Raw genomic sequence first — 22,981 nt, 5'->3', positions numbered from 1 at the left:
TGCAGCATTTGCTACACTGCATCGGTTGATGCCCTTGTAAAGTTTGCCTCTTCAATGAGAGTCGGTTAGAGAGACAGCGAGAGGCAGCGAGAGGCAGCGTTGTCTCACGGCCTCAGGTGAACCTCCCTCAGACTGATTTAAATTGAAAGGGAAGGATTTCCTCTGTATTGATTGAGCACGCTGCGATGGCAAAGCAACAGTGTGTTCTTTGGCAGCTCCGGCTCTTTGCCGTCGTCAGCGCTGAAGGACAGCAAGGCTGCTGCCATCCCCCATCATTTTAACAACCTGGATGCAAAAGTGGCAGGACCTAACGTCACTTACTCTCCTTTATGCTTTTAATGTGTAAATCAGATGTGAGGGGTTTGGCCCTGTTTAGTTAAATAACAGACTAATTGATAATTTAAGATGACATCATCTGTTTTAAATATTTAATGCGGGATGAGTCTAAATGCACTTACTCAACAATATTATTCCATACTGTGTGCACCGAGTTTCATTCCATAATCCAAAATACAAATTGATTTCACTTTAATTTAAAGGAACAGTAGTGCAGTATGTTGTTGTGGTCGAGGCAGAGCTGGCAGTACAATCATCATCATCAGCAGCAGCAGCAGTGGGGTGACTCTCAACAGAAATAATTACCTTCATTAATCAACACAGGACTGAAAAAGGTGCAGACAGTGAGGCTCTTACTGTTGTGAGTGTCCCTAGGGTCACTGGGTTCATTTTCACCTACACTGTTGAGTTTGATGTCAGCTCTGTGAGCTTTAATGGTTTTCTTCTAAAGACCAGTTGGTGTTGATGCAGCCTCTATTAATCCACCTTTAAATGCTCTTGGAAGTGTTTTTGTCAGTCAGCCTCTCACTGTGTGTAATGGGATCCTAGATGATCACATTACTTTCTGCCACAGTCTTGGTTTATTTACATAAAAAAACAGCTTTTTTCTTCTTTTGAGATCTTTCTGTTAATTTGAAGTGGGCGTGGTTGCTTTTAATCAAATCTGACTAGAGCACACCTACACAGTCCTGAGTATGCAGATGTGTTTAAGTAATTCACCATTCATACACCATTAAATATTGACTTAATAAGCCCAGTGTATTAGGATTTAGAGAATCTATTGGCAGAAATGAAATATAATATGCCGTGAAAATAAGAATTGTTACATTATTAGAAGAGCTGTTTACATACGGAACAGCTCCTCTTTCCACCATGTTACATCTCCATGTTTTTACAGTAGCCTAGAATGGACAAACCAAACAAAACACTGAAAGCTTTTTTTAAAGTTTTGGTGTTGGCCGACATACTTCTAAACACTTGGCACACTTGCAAAGTTTAGTTGGTTGCATTCTGAAATTTTTTCTTTTAAACTTTACTGATCAATGGTCAGATACAACCGTAAAGCACAACATAGTGAAATTTGACCACTGCATTTAACCCATCCTAAGGACGGGATCAAACCAACAACCTTGTGGTTAAAGGACACTTGCTCTTCTTCTTGAGCCACAGCTGCCAACTCGATGAGCAGGTAAAAAAATCAGCAAAAGTGAGTGCCTTCAAAAAGAAGTATGTAAATAGGACTGTTAATCGTTACAGAATGCACAAAAATACTGTCTCAATACAGTGTTTGCTGACCCAGGATGAGGGTTGACCTTTATGAACCCTCATCCTGGGTCAGCAGACACTGTGTGGAGACGGTTTAGAGAAAAAACAAAAAGCACTTGTACCCAAACAATAGCAGCTAGACTGCAGCTCTGATCACTACCTGCTGTTGAAACATGTTATGTCAAAAGTCATTAGAAAAATAGTATGATGAAGATAATGTATTCTGTGGACGGGACTAGATAAGCTTTGCTTCTCCCACTTTTCCTTTCGGACATGCTCAAAATACATAAAAAATAAATTAAGTCGGCAGTATCTTTTTGGCCACTTGGGATCAGCGGGAAACAAGTTGTGAGCAAACATAAATTTATCAAACTTTTAAGTCAATATAGTGAACTTTTTACACATCCAGTAGTTATGGAGCAACATTTTATTTCAGTCGGGGTCGTGTTGTGTCCATCTGATGAATGTATAGTCCCTCTCTTTTAGTTCTGATTTTGGTCTCCACCAAGTCCTGAGGAAAATATCGGACTTTTTAGCTGCTAAATGCTCCACGATGTTCACCAGCTAATCGCTACCTGGGACTGTCTGGTGTTTGGTGCTGAGCAGGTGGTGTACGGTGGGGCTTTAGAGCTTTTTTTGCAGTTGAGAGTGAACCGAAACTATAAAGTTGTGGGCCGATTACATAACCAATGAGGACATTGTTGTTTGAAACACTGCTGTTATAATAATATTGATTATAGGTGCTTTAAAATTGGACGCCAAGGTTTTTTATTCAGGGGCGTCAGGTTTGCTATGCCTGACAGCATCTTAACAGGGACGCCTTGCTTTACAGTCACAGAAGAGCTCTGCTGGTGCAGTTGGGTGCTTAGTGCCTTGCTCAAGGACACCACATAGTAAAGATGGGGAGGATTGAGCACCCAATTACTTTTAAAAGCAGTTTTCTTGCAGCTAAGAAGTGATCCATCGTTTGAATTACTGATCTCTTTAAATTATTTTCTGACAAGACAGGATTTAGGGATGTTTCACTTTGAGAAAACACGGTTCTGTTTGTCATTTTGCTAATAATTCATCCATCTTTAGTTTCTCAGCAAACCCTCGAACATCTGAGAAACACCATTTTCTATTTGCTGTGTGCAACCGACCATGACAGCTGCAGTCTAGAGATGACATCTTGTCACTTGATGGATCCGGAAACCATTTCCAGCCCCTGTAAGGAGGGAGGTTTACCTTGCCACAGACTGCCACTGATGTATCGTGAAACACTTAAATGCTTATTGAATTTATCTTGTGTCACATCCTCTTATTGACTCTTAAGTATTCGGTCTGTCTGAGGAATGAAAGTCTGACCTCTGTGTGGAATCTATTCCATTGGAAAAAGTGCTTGGCTTATCATGTCGCTGTCCTGGGAGCTCAAATAATCTAAAGTTTGCATCAAATTTGATACCTGCGGAAATGGAGAGGATGGAGGGCGGGGAAAAAACAAATGTCAGCCTGGGTCATGAGCTGAGAGTTTAGAGGGAGAAAAGAATAATTAAGTTGGCTTCTAGGGAATGTTTTCACTTCACCTGATCTGCACTTCTTTTTCACCTCACAGACACACACATACACAGTCCACTCTAGCTCTTCACACCGCACTACATCTTGCCTGTGTCCACTCTGTCTCATCAGACAGGATGATGGACTTTAGAGAGGCTCGAGCTTCGTCCCTGATCGGAGGCCCTCCACTTTTTAGCACACTGCAGAGGTGGATGCCTTAGCCTTGCACACTTGGGGGCTGGAGGGGAACTCTTGCATGCATTCAGACTAAGCCAAGAAAATCCAATTTGTTATAGGAACACCATATAAATCTTGCAGTCTGTGATCCATGGCAGTGTACTGCGGGGCAAAACGTTGGTGACTGTTGAGTTCCATTTCTTTTTTTAAAATATACAGATCAAATGTGCAGTGCGTCATTAATTTTAAACCCATGTCGCCCTCTCAGACATGCACACACACACTTGCATACACGCACACCTCCACACATTCTGAATATGTCTTCACGACGCCTGAGAGTGATGTTATAATGTTAAAGGCATCTTCAATGACAAATCTCTCTATCTGTAAATCCTGAGATCAGATAGATTTCTAGTCTTGAAGACATTTTTTCAAAAGATCTTAGAGGATTCTCTGAGGCTGTGACGGCTCTGATTGCCTGCATTTGTGATGCATTTCTTGCAGGTCAAGATATATTTGAAATATTTTGAGGGCAAAAATTATTGATAAAAACAGGACAAGAGATAGGATCACACCAGCCGCAATGCCGAATCTGCCCTGGGCATTAACCGGTAGTGCAATGGTCTCTTTCCTCTTTTCTACCCCCTACTTTCAGCACCCTTGCTTGGACCACACCCGTCTTTGAACTCGCCCTTTATTTTGATCTTAACTACATACCTACATAACGTTTGGTGTCTGCATCTTGCACGGTTGCGACCCTATCGTATTGACAAAATAGGACATATAGACACCTAGCAAAATACTCAAAAACTGCGCACAGACACACAGGCTCACAAGGTGAAAGCAATACGGTCAACATCTGGCACTGTGCTCCCAGTTTACTTAATGATCTAATGACGGACAACTCTGTCCTTGAACAAGCAATCAAAACATTGCAGGTAGGACTTTTGTGTTGAGTGACTTTTACTGAATATATCTAGTCATAAAATAAGTTAGATATTAAATCTAGACCTAAATCACACTTGGTTATAAGGTCAGGAAGTGCCACACCTTGTGCGTGGAGTAAGTGACTACACAAACATCTAGAAGCCAGGGTGATAACCTCCAAAAGAACCATGTGGCTTTATCATCTCCGAACACGACTGCTTATGTCCTGTGTTCTAGTGTTGTTCTATCTGAGCGGTCTGTAATGTGTTTCATCTGCATTCAGGAAAAACACTAATCAAGACATTTCCTGCTGAGGCAGTACACACTGTAACTTCATGTTAACTTTATTCTGTGTGTCCTCTCTGGAGCTAAATAGCTTTTTAGTTAAGAGACTAAATCTCATTCATTTAGGCCTCTAATAAATCCGTTATGACAGAAAGCTGTCTGTCTTTTGTAGAAAATGACTGAAAACGTGGCTCAGTGGAACTGCTACTGCTGTTTAAACACAGAAGTGAGCAGATTAACTGTTCCTATGAAAGGACATAATATCTCTTTCTGTGTCTCCTTTTGGTCATGTCTGTCTCTTTCCTTTATTTAATGCCCAAGACAGTATGTTGTCGGAACATTTTGAGCTTTCCACGTCTACCAAAACTGAGCTTGATCACTGAATAGTGACATGAAGGCTTTTCTTTTTGAATGCCTGATATTACACATCCCTTTAATATAAATAGTCATTACTTTCTGTGCCCATAGAAAATGATTAAAACAAAGATTAACACCTTAGGTCACCTGTCTCCTTAGCATTTATTCATGTACTACATTACATGGAACACATGTATTTATGACATTTACAAAGACTTGGAAGCTGCATGACTCAATGTCTGTCACTCTATGATAAGGAGTAGTCAGTATCAGGGTTGATTTGGATTTGGAGCTAAGGAACTCCAAATATATGTAGTCAAACAGCTTTGTAGACCTGAACACAACACAGTCTTGAACCTTTTTTCTTAAACAGATTTGTCCCTAATTGGATCATTTTGTTTAACCTCAGAGATAAATGAGTTAATCTTAATTATTGAGCCACTCAGATCTTTATTTTAGCTAGTGATTATGTCCGTTTGCATCCCTGTTTCTGTTTGAGATGTATGAAGTAGCCGAAGTAGACGCAACCAGTGTAACCGCCTGTACTGACTGTGACCATGACAATCAGGGGCCAAATCTGCTACAGTATGGCTTTCCCATGAAACAGAAACACTAAGAATCTTTGGCTATACAAATATATGATTGTAGAGCTAAAAATGTCAAACTGCACAAAAGCCAGTTCATCAATCCTCATCTGTCTATCTCCCTGTTTTTGTCCTATTTTTCACCGTCACTGCACTTAGTCAGGTTCTTCGCTGCCTTTAATCATTTTTTCAAACACTCACTATTTCTCCCATTTACGGCTCTATGAGGATTTAAAAATACAACATGCTGTAAGGTTGTAACAATGGAAATAACAACTTTATTATTTATAGTCAGCTGCTCATGGCACCTTCACAGACAGGGGGAAAAAAAGTTTCTTTATTTCACAACTAACATTTGAATCTCACTTGAAGAGAGAACACTCTTATCATGATCATCATGATCATTATGATCATGATGATCATCATCAACAACCTTTATCCGGCTTATCAGGTAGTTTGTTCTGACACATCTACACTGTATCTGCTTTGCTCTCCGTGTTGTGAGCTAAGCTTCACTAAAAAACACATAGCTCATCCTGCACTTAGCACCCTGCCTGACATTTATGAGAAACATGACGCCTGAGTGGTTAGAGCAATTCAGACAGACTACACACTGACACAGTGTGAACAAGCAGGCAAAACTCGCTGGAATTTCCGTAATTCCCTTCAGTCTTTGACCTCCCGTCTGCCTGTTTTTTTTTTCTGTATTTCCTTCTGAAAGACTGTGTGTCTATCTCTACTGAGCATGTGCAAAGCATGTGTGTCAAAATAGCAGCGCTGAGGGATTGAACAGATTCACCTTTTCTCAAGTTCACATTGGTGGCAGCAAGCGGGTGAGTTGTGGGAGTTTATTTGGCACACCGGAGCATCTGTAGCTCTCGGGTTTCCGCTGGTGGATGCATCGGGCTGGGCGGGCACACACACACACAGACACACCTGTTGCTGTCTATTAAAGGACTCTGGCAACTAAGTGAACGAAGTAGAAGACGCAGGAAAAAAGAGAGCGGAAGAAGAGTGGGAAACATTGAGGGTCTGTTCAAGACACACCCGACAGTGACAGTGGTCATTCACCGGAAGCTCTAACCAGAGTGACACTCTTAAGTTTTTATCCGGAGGACCTGCAGGATCCAGAGGCATATCGAGGGGTAGTGAGGACAGGTGGGGTCGGGCTGGGAGAGGGCAGGGTCAAATTCCTGCTCTACACTTGGAAGCTGGGTACAGCAGCCACCCAACCTCCTCCTGCTGCAGGCCAGGGCCCTATACATAGTACTGATGCTGCTCTTTAGCTGTCTAGCAGATGGTCACACTGCTGCTGGGAGGATCACTTTGCCTCAGATTCACCAGATTCTCTGGCTTGGGATCAAGTCAGGGGTACAGAGGGAGATAGACAGTTTCCTCATAAGTATCTTGACTATGGGTGCACGCAGCTATTTCATAAGTAGTTGAGACCTGATCATAGCGATTGGATTTTTATTAGAGAACACCACTATGCATGTATTCATTCTTGGCATTAAACCCTCCCATTTACAGTGTTGCTTGTGGTTGTATTTTTTTAGACTGAGGTCAGTATGATCATCCATTTTGCCCTTCTTCCCATTACTTAACTACTCAGATGACTCTGACCTAGCCTGACATCGACAGACAAAATCGCAAATGCGAATTAATCTGGAACCTCTCTGTTCATTTTTGATTTCCAAGCAGTGTCATAGTTGTAACCGCTGTGGACCAAAATGCCTCTGCACACAATTATAAACCTAAATCGTGACGTAGCGCTGAGTGTCCCCGACACAAGGGTGGGGGAACCAAAAATGACGTCATGTATTTTGTGTAAACGGCAAATATTCCCCAAGTTGTCGTGCATCGTATAAAGCAAGTCCCATATGAGCTAAACAGTTGTGATTGGCCTGACCAGTATCTGGTCTTCTCTATATCTGTTTGAACAGGGGGTGAATCAGATCCATCTACCAGAGCATAAAAAAAACAAGAGCTTGGAGATTCTCCTGGTTCCCAGGCTAACACGGCCACGTCTTTTTCTAAAGCGGCACTTTCAAAATGAGCGAAAAATCAGTTTCTGTGCGTCTGAGCCTTTCAGTGTGGTTGCAAGTTTTGATCAAGTATGTATGAATGTGTCCTTGCCAGGTTTTCATTGTGGCATTTCAGTGATCTAACTGCTGCTTTAGAGGATTTCACTATAAAATCACCTGTCAGCAGTTTCATAAAAGCCGTGCTACATACACACAGATCTAGCCAGGCCCTGCTGGTATTATAAGGCCACCACACTTCCAAACAGCTGAAAAGAAAGAGGTGTATTTGCTCGATTTTAAAGTCTTCGGTCATTCCGTGGCCATACTGAGTTTCCCTATCTGTAGCCTGAAACAACAAGCTGAGTTTTCTCCATCACACCACGGGAAAGCTGCAGCAGTGACTTAGGGCGCGCTCACACTATCCTCCCGGACCGAGACCCGGACTTTAGGGTACTTGTCCCCCCTCCCTCTCCCCCCCGCGCCCCAGCCCCGTTTGTACTCACACTGCCTGGGCCTCGGCCAATGCTTCTTGCTGTCCATACGCCATCAAGCCGTAACACGTCACACGCATTGATCGCGTGTGTGTGGCTTTGTTTCCAAATCTTTCCATAGACCTCGGAGTTTTTGTGCGTCTTGTCGACTGTTTTTGAATCTTTTCATCGACCAAATCTGCAGTAAACACTCCACCTCCGCATCACACCAACGTGAACCTTTCACCGCCATTGTTGTTGTTATTAAATGTCCGCGCATGGTCAGTCCTTCTATTTACATGTCCGAACAGGCGGACATAACGCTACTGCCGTAGGGCTCGTGCTCGTGCGCGTACACGTGCGCACGCTCGTGCTCGTACATGTGCAAACGGCTCCGCTAAAGCCCACCTATTTCAAGCGGGCCTTGGAGGGCCAGCTGGCCCCAGTTGAGCGCGGAGCGGGTGCGCTCACACTACTTAAAGGTACTAGACTTTAGCTGAAAAACCGGTTTTGGCCGCGGCCAAAAGGATAGTGTGAGCACGCTGTCAGAGCAAACGCTGGTGCTTTCTGCTACCAGTAATCACCTCCCTGAAGCCCAAAGTTGGGTCATGGAGTATTTAAAATCCTACTGGTACGGACTGCTATGCCAGCTCAGCCCCTCATTCACTTCAGTGTGACAATTCACTCTAAATTTGCTTCACTTTATCTATTAAAAGTGCTTGAAGATTGTTATTGCCCTGCAACACAAACTGACCAAAGCATATCTTTTGTAAAGGTAAATCTAAAAGACTAGGGGCTATTTGTCTTTTTGTTGGATCTGCTTTAATTAGCTTCTGCTCAAATTAGACTACTAGTACTAGTCAATCTCAATCACATTTTTCTCTTTTAAGCTTAATTTCTGTGAAGAAACCAGAAATCTGAACAGGTGGTTATAGTGTTTTTGTTAAGCATGAGTAAAAGAAGGTATAAAAACATTTTTAGTGTAAGATTTCACCAAAACATCTTTATTCTGCTTGGTTAATGAATTCCAAGTGTGTTATTATTCAGGGCGAAGAGAGTCTAGTCAGTACCTTTTGATTGCAAACGCCTACCGTTTAAAAATACCACAAAGACAGAGGATCTAATTTACACCTATAATTCATATAGCACTGAATATGGTCTCCTACGATGTCTATTTGAACTTACATCTGAGATACAGAGATGTAAAATCCCAGAAAATTGTTCTGGGTTTTCCCTTTTCTTTTCTTTTCTCTTCTCTTCTCTTTGTTACAAATTAAATTCCATCCGTACACCAGTGTGAAATTACAACAAAGAATACTTTATTGTTGGATTCAGGAGATGGTGGGGAATGCTTTCTAATGTAGGATGTGACAGTGTAATGAGGAGCATTAAAAAAACTGAAAACCCCTTTTAAAATGAGTCTCTTCAAACAAAAGTCTGACCATGCAGGGGGACTTTCCAACCGCACTAAATGTTGTAGTTTGGTCCATTGTTTTGAATTTGAAATACTGTCAGGGTCTGTTATCTCGCCTCCCGAGTCTGTGGGTGCTCTACAGCCTGTATCTAAATCTATTGAATTAATACTGCTGTGAAGGAGGGAGGTGGGAGCCAGAACCATGGCAACCATCAGCTCAGATTAGTGTGGGACACGAGCTGGCAGGAGACATGTACACACTCTCACATACACACAATGTACACAAACAAATCGATATCTTTGCGTGTTTGTGTGTGTTGCCAAAAAGGGCCAGACCCTCTCGACCCTGACAGATACAGATGTTCATTTATTGGCTGCACTGATTGAATCGAGGGTTTCCTCTCTCCCACGGAGATAGCAAAGGCTGCGTAACAGGTTTAGAAATGATATTACTCAAAGAGCTGCTTTGCTGTTGCTGCTATTGATAAATATAGTTTTTGCTCTTTTTTTGCTTTGTTCCAGTTTGACAAGATATTTCCTTTTATCTGATTTCCCTAAGATAATCTATTAAATTAAAAAATTGCCCCTTGCATGTCATTACCTTCATATTCTCGGTTTCTTATTCTACTACTACCAAAACATTCTAAATATAAAAAAGCATATTTTTTTGTATTGTTATATAAAAATGCTATTCTCATACTTGTCTCTACAGTTTTGTGATATGATGGATCAGTCTCCGCCCCATAACACAAAATAAGAGCTTCCTTCATGCCGCTTTTTTATCTGAAAGCTTCACAAGCAGCATTGACCTCCATAAGTCAAAGATGCATTTCTGGTTGTCAGTTTAGAAACCTTATTCCAATTAAGGGTGGCATGAGAAGCAACACAATCAAGCCAATAAAGGTTATTTCCTACGTGTCTCGTACATTTACGTCACTGTTAAAAAACATTTTTTGACTTTTAAACTCTTTTCTATCCTCTGGCAGGATGACGAGGTGGTTCTCCAGTGTGTGGCCAACATCCAGAAGGAGCATCGCAAGTTCTGCCTGGCCGCTGAGGGGCTCGGAAACCGGTTGTGTTACCTGGAATCCACATCTGAAGCTAAGGTGAGGATGCCAAACTGCTGTGTTTTGTGCCGTAGATATTATGGAGAAATGAGAACATCAGGCAGCTATCTACAAATTACCTTTTAAGCTCAGCCTGTGCTCTGAATTCATCTACTTCTGAAAACTAGTACTAACCAACATCTATCAAGTTGCATAGATTTTTCATTATTTAAACTCTATATGTTAGTACAGTGGTTGCCAACCTTATTTCTTTTTAAAACCGGCTGCCCGATTAGACGTGTTCATTTAAACCTGAGATTTTAAAGTGGATGTTATTTACTGCTTAGTTTTGTCAAGTTGCTTTTTACTACTATCACTTGGAGAGGCGTGTTTTAACCAATCCATTAGCCCACTGTTAGCTAACTATTTAAAATATTTATCCATTACTTTTATCTAACCATTTTAACTTACTTTTAGCTAACCCGTTTATCTGTTTCTTAGCTAACCATTTTAACTTACTTTTAGCTAACTCGTTTATCTGTTTCTTAGCTAACCATTTTAACCTATATTAGCTAACCCGTTTATCTGTTCCTTAAAGCTAACCAATTTATCAATTTACCCTTACTAATTAAACAATTTTAAGCTTACTGTTTCAAGAATTTAGCCTACCCATGACTTTTAGCTAACTAAGTTATTTCAACTGTTCACTTGAACAGTTAACTTTACCATTCTTGTTTACATTTGAAATGGAAAGCCATTTCAAATGTTCCCTTTAAGCCAACTGTTTCATGCATTTATCCTTTTATCTTTATAACTTCTACTACTTCTACTGTAGGACTTTTTTACCTTCTCATTTGCTAAGATAACTAGGCCAGTTACCATCGCAACACATCGTGTTCAGGTGTAACAGGAATCTTTGTGGATATATTTCTTTTTAAAATAAAGTCGTCATTTATATATATATTTATGTTTCCCACAACATCACCGTGTTACCCCTACCAACAGCAGAGGTCCAAGTGTGAATAACTGGTTAGTGGACACCCAGCGGGTTGAAAAGAGGAAAGCTGCTCTGTTGAGGAAACGGCAGAATGGGGATTTACAAAATCTAATATACAGCAGAGACACTCCTAAAATGTAATTAACTGAGTGCAGCTTAGTCAACTTCCTGAAATTGGCTCAGACATGAATATTCAGACATTTAATCTTGTGGAAACTAGACATTTTGTCTCATTCACTGTTTAATCCAAACGATCAGTGGATGCATTTTCTCGATCTGGATGGCGATTCTGATGAAATGTAACAACATAAAATGTTGGATAAGTATCTCTGTTTTCTTGTCATGATTGTGGCCCTTTCAAAAAAAAAAAATTATATCTTCAAGTTATTTTATCCCTCAACAGTTAAATGACCTATTCTCCTTTTGAAAAATGCTTTCTCCTGCATAGTTTAACAGATGCACAAAATGGTGTTGCATCCAAAGAAAAAAGATTTGTAGTCCAGTTTTTTCCCTTGGCAGTCTTTCTTCCTGATTGATTGTAAATCAAAGAGACACTTGTGAGTTATTTTACTAAAACGCATGTGTTAAATCCTCTCAGTCCCCTCCGCCCACTCTTATTGAAATTAGCTTTTCTGTCAAATAATGGGGATGAAGTAAAAGGCCCTACAGTGCAAAGTATAACTACTTAAAAAAATAAAAACAATCTCAAAATGGGTGCCTTTGTGGTGTGGATGAAAAATATCCCCCCACCACTGCAATAATCCAGGTTCAGTTCCTGGCTGTGTTGCTTCCAGCTTGGCCAGAAGCCCAACAAACACAACTGACAGTGTATGTGGGGCCGGTTATAGATCATGTACTTGTTTCAATGGTGCATCCCAGTGATTAGGCCCAGGCTGACAAAACAACAACAATGTGTGTGTGTGTATATATATATATATATATATATATATATATATATATATACATATATTGTTTTATATATATAGAGAATGTTTTTAACCACTTTTGTTGTTTGAAGAGTAAAGTTTCTTATTGTGGTAAAATTTAGTACTGCTTGGGCTATTTTAGCAAAACAACAGAGCTGTCACTACTCTGTTACATGGCTCATTAATCTTCTTTTTGACAAGACGTACTATGCGAACATGTTGAAATGAAGCAGATCGTGTTGGCTCTGGAGAATATGCCTTTTAATAGGAACATAATTGTTGTATATTATTATGTGCCTCAGTAGTCACAACGTTTCTTAGTGAACTTTCTGAGACATTTCATTGGTACATGGGACTGACAATGCAGTGTATGTACATACAGTATATATACATACTGATGATGTTCTTACTGTTTTAATTGTGACTTACCAGGATCCTAAGCGAAAAACTCTCCAATGTCAGGATGTTTATGAGCAGCTGTGCATATTAAGTGAAGCCTGATTTAATCGAACCACTGAGTAGTAAAACTCTGAATAACATTCGGGGACATGTTTCTGCTCACCCCCCTGACACTGTTGTTGAGCCAAAGGCAACACCTGCGAAGCTCCAGGCAGCCCATCACAAACACATCTCCTCTCACCTTGGGTAGCGGTGACAATGCTTCAGGCCCCCTTGGGTGTCAAATGTGACGGCTGTGGTTTGGCGTGAGGGGAGGGGCTGTCATGTGCTGGCGGATCTCAGGTGTTGACACCTAGTTTCCTAGACTCTGACGAAGCCTGGCTGCCTGCTGCTGGTGGTATGGAGAAATGAGGCCAGAGTGAATTAGTGAATTTCTTTTGTGTGTGTATCATAATATTACGATATGACTCATCAAGATACTATTCCATTGAAAAAAATTATAAATTATTTTGAATTATCTCCCAGCTTTACATCATAAATTTGAATATTCAGGAGGAAAATTACTATCTTAGAATTCAGTGAACTCCTAAAATCCTCTTCCTTAGGCAACCTTTAATACATTTTTCATCGACTCAGTGGTGGAAGAAGTACTCTGAGGTTTGGCTTAGGTAAAAGTATCTCAAAATGTCTTTAAGTACAGCACTTGAGTAAATATACTTAGCCACGGGTTAGAATGGACAAGACTGGTGCTGCATTTAAACTACTATCAACAAATCCCATGAAAAGACCAAAGCTGTTTGTGGATTATAAAAACATAGTTTTATTTTTTCATTTAAAAAAAAGGCTAAACATACCCTAAAACAGCTGGGCACTGTTAATCAAACATGAAACAAGGAATTTGCTGGGGGCTATTTTCAGTCATGGATTAATACTCACTTGATGCACCAGTGGTTATTTTTAGCATGGTGTATGTGGGACCAACTGAAAATAAACCACAGTGCCTGTGTTCATCATAATGAAAGTGTTCTTTGATAATTAAGGCTATACAGAATATACATGTCAGTAGGATCAGTTCATTGTTGGTTACAAAAACAAAATATATAAAGAAAGAATATGCCGTGATTTATCATTTAACGTGAAAAAGTTCTATTGAACGTTAAAATGACTAATTTCATTTGACATGCCTTTGCTGGGGAACAAGAACAAGTTAGTGGGATTTACAACAGTAGACGAAATATAATTATTACCTATATAATTTCACTGCATTTTATCTCTTTTGAATAGCTTGCATATGATGCGAGAGTCTAGTTTGTTTAGTGCTGTGTGATTTTCTGAAGGACCGCTTTACTAATTTTCATGGTTTATATTATTGCATTATCTTAAGCTCCCTGCAGACTTTCTAAAGGTCGCTTTGACCGTTGAGACAGTCTCTGCTATTTCCAGACAAGCGAGAATGTTAAAGCCTGAATCCTGTGAAAGTAGGATAATTGGAATATATTGACGGTGAATAATTCATAAGAGGTGTAAGGTCTTCAGCAGGTTGAGAGTTATCACTGTAGGAGGTCGTATGTCGCCACAGGTGTCATAGCTGTGTCATGTCATGTCCTCTTGCAGGTACTGACCCTGTGTCATGTTATTGGGCTGCTAGTCTATTACAAATATTCTTTTCTATGATAATTTTTGGATTGTTTGTCACTTAAAACATCTTATCTGGGTGTAAATGCAATTAGATGATACATCATCTGTGTAGACAACATTTATGTGCACGCTGTTGGTTGTGGCTCACAGAACTGGACACATGCACAGACAGCGGTGTTGGAGGTTCCCCTGCATGTTTGTGTTGAGTTACAGGGCAGCGCCATGCTCATTATCACCCAGCAGCTCTCCCCTGTGCTCACATTTCTCACTTCACTGCAGAGGTCAAGGGTCAGCTGGTTGTGTTACTGAGTCAGTGCATGCAACCAGCACTTTTAAATCATTACTTGTCCTTTTCTGTGTTTGGAGAGGGATGGATAGCATGTTATGTGAAGCTGGCTATTGTAAGGAAATGGAGATACAAAGTATAAAGTAAATAATATTATGATTATTCAAAGACATGAAGGTGGAGATATGAACTAATATGGATATATGGGCTAGTGTTTGTTTATGTTCCTGATTACGTCATGTTGGCACTCTAATGTTAATCAACAGTGCCATCTAGCACATCATACTGTAAGGTAAATGAAATGTTTCATACTTTTACAAGCAGACACAGATAATGATCATGTCCACAGGTCTGTGTCTGAATCTGCCTTTGAGTAGCCCATTGCATTATGTATTCTGGGATGCATTATGTACCAGCATATGTGATCTCAGATGTATTCAACAGATCTGAAGCCTGTTGTTGCAGGAGACGCTGTGTGCTGAGGAATAGGTTTAAGGCAAACTAATTATTGGTCATTGCAGCTGCAGGCTTCACGCACCTTTAAAAGCCCTCCTCATACTCCCCAGAAGGACACCAGGATGGCAAAGAAGTTATCAGAATTATTTATGAGCACCATTCCTCACTGAGCAATTTAATCCTTTCAGTTGGTCTCTTGTCTCAGATCAGGGCCTGCAATTCATTTAGTAACCGACTACAATTTGTTGCTTATGTGTGTATGTGTCTAATTATTCAACACATTTTAGACGCATACAGATGAATATAAAGTAATTAATAATGTTTGTCCCCAGAATGAAAGTGACTACGCTGTAGATGGGTAGGATACCGAGGAGGAAACGAGTATACTCCCCTATATATTTGAATAGCTTTTTGGCTGATGAAACTGCAGGAAACAGGGGTGGTATACCTGCATACACCCTCCACTATACCACTGGTGATTACAGATCCCAAACATATGCTACAAGTAGAAAAATGGAAAGGCAGCTGGCTTTGGTAAATGAGAACTTAAATGTCTTTCTGATGTTAGTTCAAGAAATGGTTTCAAAAAATGTTAAAATGTCTATTTATTTACAGTTTGGAGCTACTTTAGACTGACATTGCAATTTGTTTAGGCATGCCACAGTCCATCAGACAGCTTGGACACTACGTGTATCAACATTTACAATGTCAATGAGCATCATAATTAACAATATGATGAAAAATATATAATTTAAATATAAATATATATAAAAATATTGAGTCTCACATTATGCCCCTGTCATGTTAGAAAAACTCTTATCATAAGGACCAGTTGGGAATCAGAATTAAGTTAGAATAAAAATAAAGTGTATTGTATAAGAGAACATATAGTGCAGTTCAACATTAGTGTCTCAAACATGATCTCCAGAGTTACCAAAACAGGCCGTAGTCTTGCCGACTCCCCTGCCAATTCTCCTGCCAATTCTCGTGCTGATTCTCGTCAACATGCACTGTGAGAAAAGGTCCCTTTTTGTGTATATATGAGAAAAGGTCCCTTTTCTCAGAGTGGAACACAAAACAATATGCAGCCAGAGTTCACACATTATAGTATTATAGTGGTTTGAAATTTTCTATCACATGTCAAAAAGTTCTGTGGATAAAAGAAGTTGGGTGCAGTACAGTTCAAGTCAAGGAGGATAAACTTCAGGCACTATGTATTTGTACCCAGGAGATGAGCTTGTTTTTGCTCAAAACACCTTGTCATGCCTCTTCAACTAATATTTCTTTCCCTCTGTCCTCCCCTCCTTCCTGCCCTTGTCCCCTCTTCCTTCCATCCCACAGTATGTTCCTCCAGACTTGTGTGTTTGTAACTTTGTGTTGGAGCAGTCCCTGTCGGTGCGGGCCCTGCAGGAGATGCTGGCTAAGAGTGGGCAGAACAGCGAAGGGGTGAGTAGTTCCCATCTTTTTCACTGATACCCTGCTGCTCTCTGTCTCATGCACACAAACAAATCAATCTGTAGTCTACCAGTAGCACTCTGTTGCCAAATCCCCTTGCTTTTTTTTTGTTATTTTTTTACGGTATAGGTTTCAGTTAGAAGTCTCATACTCTATTTCTGTGATATTGCTTTTTTTATGTACCGTACTGTGGTCTGAGATGACTGTAAAAGAATAATGATCTTCAAAACTAGTTTAGGTAACTGGATCTTTTTTGATTGAACTTGAGAAGAATCCCTCACTGGAGAACAGCCAGAGTGCCGGCACAATTACTCTAGATCTGCTTAGAGGAGACTTCTTGAGGGGCACTCACACTGTCCGCCCGTAAACGTAACTGTTAGACACTTTAAAGTTACAGCAAGTGTACAGGTTTGAGAAGAGAACATCAAAATACCCTTTGCAACGGAAGCCCAATCCCCACTACATACAGGTGTTTTGAAGGTATAGTCCTCTGCAGTATGTATGATGGACTTGCTCTAGATAGCCAGGAGCAAGTTTTTATTCATTTAGTAACAAGATAGTATCTCCACGTAGTAGGCTTTCAAGTGTTAATTGTCAAACATTTTAGTCTAAGAAAGTAACTGGTTCATTGGATAATTGTAAAAGCTGAATACTCTAATGCGTAACAAGTGTATAAATGGACGAAAATCTACAAACCAGAACAGGCTTCCAATAAGTGCTGAACTGAATGTCGTTTCCAGGTCTAAGTTTATACACAAATATAGTATTTTGCACATACTTCTACATATTTTTCCTAAAAATAAAAAAAATCAATGAGCAGGTTGTGTTAAATGCAAAGCAGGCAAACCACTTCTAGTAAACACTCTGAACTACTTTAACACCAGGAACTTCGATTGAATTTTAAATAGAAGATGTCTCTTTTCATTCTCTGTAACACATTCCTGTTTTGCAAGAAGAGATCAGAAGGCAATGATAATGAAAGGCCATTGGGCTCAGGGAGAAATTGTGTCTGATAGAGTGCTGCATCCACAGCCTCCTTTCTCGTCAACCTCTGCTCTCTTGATTTACGCAAAACCGCGCGAGCCCCTTCCTCCCGGCTCCGTTCCAGCTCACTTGGCATGTTTATAAGAGCAGGTAAGTAATCTGTGATCGGGCAGAGGTTCTGCAGTGGCACAGGGGCCGTCATTAACAGGCAATAAAGCACACGGGTGGGCTACGTGCGGTTTGTAAACCCCTTTCAGATGCTCATATTCACTCATGCTGCTGGCTTCAACAGTCATTTCATGTGTCATTTAATCTCATCACCCAGCCCTTCTAGATCAAGAGGGGGGGAGTCAAGAGATGGGAAGGGATGGCATCACGTTTGGATGAAATGCTAATATGTTTTGGGGAAAAACAAAGAGAAAACAGTGCTTACCATTCTCAAATAGATCCCAGCCTTACATTTGGAGATAAAAAAACATACAGGAAACTGCTTGTTAGTGGTGGCGTTTTTTTTTTTTTCTTCATCCCTGTTCCTACTGGATGCACATGGTCTGTGTTGATTTTGAAAGCATCCTCAGTTCATGAGCCCAATTATTATTATAATTATTATTATTATTAGTTAATACTCAGGACAGACCACTGGTTTGTAGGAGCAGAGATGACAAAGCTATTGTTGCATGAATCATTGTGCTGTACAGCTGCAGCAATTACAGGAAACCTGAGTACCACACAGCCTTACGGTTCTATTTGCAAGTTGAATTAAGTACAAAATCTCAAAATACTAATGCAAGATAGCCCAAATGATGTGTTGTGCTGGGGTTGGCTCTGACTACCACTGTAATTTCATGCACAGCATAGCCTTCTGGCACAGATTGTTCTTTAAGTGTCTTAAGTTGTATACCTTCCGACTCCACTGGTGAATCAGGCCTGCATTGTCATTAGCCTGGGTAGCAGATTTGTTTTGTGCTCAGCAGTGCAACATTGTTGGCTGGCCTTAGTTTGGCAAGACAACATTATGTTGGCTGGAATACAAACTCCCTGGTAGCAAGGCTAATAAATCACCCTGCTCTTTCCTTTCCACTATAAGGGCCCATTTCTCTCTACTGTTGCTCTCAGATTCGTTTAATTGACTGCCATACAACCCAATAACATTCTTTTTCATCTGTATTTGTGTGTTACTAGAGCGCTGACCATGAAAAATGGGTAGGTCCATCAGTCCCTTCATCCATCATGTTGTCAGTGTGCATGACAGACTGCCAAACGAAAGGGTTGCATTTCCGGCACTTTCAGTTGAAGTGACGCCCATTTCTCGATTGCCATAAAAGCCGCATTCATAGCTTGTAAAGCATTATGGTTTAAATGTCCATGGCAGGTATTGAAATGTAGGGAGATAAACCTTTCAAACTTTGCATCTCAGCACATATTGTGCAAATGGATATCAAAATACATTAATTTCTGTGTAGATAGTAAATTAAGTTTTCACCTCACCATAGCTCAGCGTATTCTCTTTCCCTCAGCCAGTCTGGAGACAATCAATCAGGTTGTCACAGATGTCTCTGAACTTTAAATTATGGCAATCTTGAAATAGACGTCCGTTGGTGCTGTCACTTGCTGCACAGGAGTCAAATGTTTTGCCTCATAGCTGAAGACTAAAGTGTGCAAGTGTGCGAGCACTTTCAAGTGATAGTCTGCCTCTCATTTGCTTCAGCTATTCATCATTCCTTTTTTTTCTTTCAATGCATTAAGATCCGAGCCATATACCGTTTACAGTGTTTGTGTTGCTAAACGATAGATGCATATACAGTACATATAATTTGCTTACCAAAGCAAGTAATGATAAGCTCCTGTATTTATTTAATTTACTGAATCTAAATGAAAGGATCTGAAAACCCCCACGTTTGCAGAAAACTCACATTGTGGTTTGGGTGTGCTACTCTGTTTTCTCTGGGTTTGGACTCTAACATTTTTAAAAGTATTGACACGAGTAAATGTCCTGAAATCGGTTTGGATTTCAGAGTGTTCACACTGTTGAGCAAATCTAGTAATCAATCATGTTTTGATGGACTGTTAGGAAGTAAATATAGGCAAATGTAGCACAATCACTGTCTCATTATCCAGATGATTTGAAGGACAGGGCATTGAATATGTACATGAGAATCAATACATCAGATGGTACTTAGCAAATGAGTCTGGCATGACTCCCTTCTTCACAGCCTTTGAAAGGTGATTAGTGTGCAATTTTCCATGCTTGGGCAGGCATATGAGATAGGATTGATATATGAAGTGAACATTTAGGTAAATTACTTAGTCATGGTTTGGTGTAATGGCTGTGTCAGGCTTTAACAAAGAGAAAGCACATAGTGTTTCATTCTCGTAATGCCAAGTAGGCAGGAAATGAAAAAATCAGTGTTCAGGATGTTGGCTCAGCAGCAGTGATCATAACAAAGCCACCAAAATCACTGACAGTGGCCCACACTGCCAAAAGTAATCAACAGAAAAATAATGAATTATATTGGCAATGGTTAAGAATTATAGTTAGTACAGTATAAAACATTTCTTGCTCTAAGCCTTTATTATTGTAATTTTGATAGCTTTGACACTTTTGACACTACTACCAGACCCCAAAATATTTCTCATGTTACAAAACATTTTAATTTCTTGATACTTTCTTGATATGTCTACTCAACAACACTTCAGAGGCAAATATTGTTCTTTTTAATCCACTATTATTTGATAATCTTAACTACTTGCGTATTGTGATTAATAATTCAAAATATAACCAAATGAATTAAATGTACAAGCTACCCGGCTGCATGTAAAGTAATTAATATTAGCCTCAACTTTACTAGCTGCAATACTGAAGTGATGTAATGCATCAATAATTATAATACAATGACATTAATCACATTATTCTAAAATGGGACATTCACTCTCGTAGAGAGGCATATATTTTTACTTAAAGGTTGAATATGTAGAATGAGCAGAACACTGCCATCTAGTATCTCAAGATAGTAGTCGCAACAACAAAAAATAAGTGCAGCAGTTGGGTTTCCAGGTTCTTCAGACCCGGGCCCAGTAGCCTACAGGAGACCGGAGTCTGTTTGAACCTGTTTGAACCCGTCCCCTCCGGCAAATCACACCATAAAAACAAGTATAAGAGGAGTTATGTTTTATGTTATGTTTACAGTAACAAAATGAATGCAACGTATTACTAGCAAAGATACATTTTGGGGAAAAAAATACATTTTCCACAACCTTGATGATAGATAGGCTTACTGGCTTACTGACCTTTTCAAAGATGTAAATATAAACAGTCCTAGTTTATTTCCTGTTGCAGCGTATGTGAATGACATGAGCTGACAGGAAGTTACCAAGGACCAAGGCTGTTGCCTAGCAATAGAATTCCGTTGAAAAGTTATAAAGGCAAGGTAGCCACCAAGGTAGCCATGCACCTATACAAATGAGCTGAAGGATTCAATGTGTCTTTCAAATGTATGTTTAACATTAACATGGTGTATACATATATGAATATGTCAATAATATCTTAGTATTGTATGCACCATTAAAAAGCTGTGTGTAGGCTATAGGCCACCCTAGCTGTTAGGCCTAACTTAATATGAAACCAAATTTAATACAATAGTTGTAGTAGGGGGTCCCTGCTTCGTCTCTCTTCCAGCCAAGGGGTCCTTGGCCTAAAAAGCGTTAATGACCCTGTTTTAGTGGCCTTCTCTTCAACCCTTCTCTTAAATGCAAAATGCCTCCAACACACATTTTATGCGAAAAAACAAACATCCACACATATACATCTGTCTTTGTACCCAACACAAATGGTACACCAGAAAGCTGTTAAGGATACAGTACTCACAACTGGAGGGGCACCAAACCAAAGGTCACAGTTCCTGGCATTGATGTGTCAGCAGGACAGCAGGCCTGAAATACAGGCTGGCTCCCTCTCTCTCTGTGCCCCCTCCCTCCCTCCCAGCTGTTGCTGGATACTCCATTTTCTTTTGATCAAACTTTGTTTCCTTTTTTGTCTGTCTTGTACAAGCCATCTGGGAGAAACGTGGTAGCCAAAAAGAGAATTAGCTTGGACGGGTCAAATTCAGGGGACAGTTGAGAGTTCCCTTTAGGTCAGTTTAAATGTGACCCTGCGAGCAAACACACAAATTAACACTAACAACTTGACAAGAAAGAGTATAGCCTCCATGTATTGCTATATTGAATAAACACTGCAGTGTGCATCACACTGGTTAGCACAGTCCCAGTCCTGGGCTTGATCCCAGCTGTTTTTATGCCACAAGAGTTTAAATATTATGTGTCATCTGGAAGTCAAATCTGGACTGAAAAATAGAAATTTCCAATGCGACAATGAAACACAGTATAGAATATGAAATAATGTATGAACAATACTATCAGGTGTGACTGGACTAAATTGTCATTTCATTTTTAAAATGAAGAACAAAAAACTTTAGGAAATGTATTAGAACTCTAATGGAAAATCCTTTTTACTTTGTGTATGAGTTCTGACTCAAACTCCATTTAAAGTTTACTGATGCCATTCCTGCTGTAGGCTTCTTCCAAATGTGTGTTTATTCAGCTCACAGTCCCTGCTAAAACCCAATATGTGTGTTCATGCAGAAAATATTTAGATATCACTGCTTATGGCAGCTTTTCTTTTTTCTGCTGCTAGAGGTTGATTAAAAGGGTAAGTACGTTTGTCTTTATTCACCTCCAGTGGTGGTTCTTTTTTTCCTCAACTATTTCCTCACATTTCCTCTGCCACTGTGCTTCAGTGTATCACAATCATTCTTGTTTATCACAAGAATGGGCAAGCTGTCTGATGAGTGCAGTACTGTACATGTTTGTCGGTTTGTTTGATTGATTGTGTGTGTAGTTGTGTGTTTGTGTCCCTCTTTCTTCGTCTGTTTTCCTGCTTGCACTTGTAGTGGAGGTCCGACATTGAAGATACTTGTATCCGTTTAGTCCTGTGCAGTTTACCCACACAGTGTCAAAAGCAGAGGAAACTCTTGACTTCATTTCTGATATAGATGTGAGGAGGAGGTTACTAACGTCGACTATAGATGCGATAAATCAAACCAGACAGGGTCAAGAGGTCAAGGATACTAGGATGTGATTGTAATCTGTTACCTGTATATTTCCTGGCAGGCCGGTCATGGAGGTGGACACCGGACACTGCTCTACGGTCATGCCATCCTCCTCCGCCACTCCTTCAGTGATATGGTAAGTATCAACATCAAGTAAACAAAAACACTCATATATTTGACACTTATTTGTCAGAATAACAGCCAAACTCAAGAGAAGAATAGCTTCAAATGTTCACATTTGAGAAACAGAAATGTTTGGTATGTTCCCTTGACAAGATAAACTGGTGAAATCGAATTGTTGATTCAATCAACT

General features: G+C 40.1%; 1 protein-coding gene across 1 annotated transcript in view; it reads left to right on the top strand.

Moving 5' to 3' along the window:
- ryr3 (ryanodine receptor 3) overlaps positions 1-22,981 on the top strand; it is a gene marked incomplete at its 5' end in the record, with an annotated part of 111,715 nt that overhangs the window by 6,392 nt on the left and 82,342 nt on the right. The window contains 3 exon segments of the mRNA XM_083934084.1: positions 10,363-10,482; positions 16,466-16,570; positions 22,730-22,804. Coding sequence (XP_083790210.1) covers positions 10,363-10,482; positions 16,466-16,570; positions 22,730-22,804 — 300 coding nt within the window.

This window comes from Echiichthys vipera (assembly GCF_963691815.1).
Source record: "Echiichthys vipera genome assembly, chromosome: 19".
Taxonomy (NCBI): domain Eukaryota; kingdom Metazoa; phylum Chordata; class Actinopteri; order Perciformes; family Trachinidae; genus Echiichthys; species Echiichthys vipera.
Note: the sequence above shows the minus strand (reverse complement) of the source record. Positions and strands in the feature narration are given on the sequence as shown.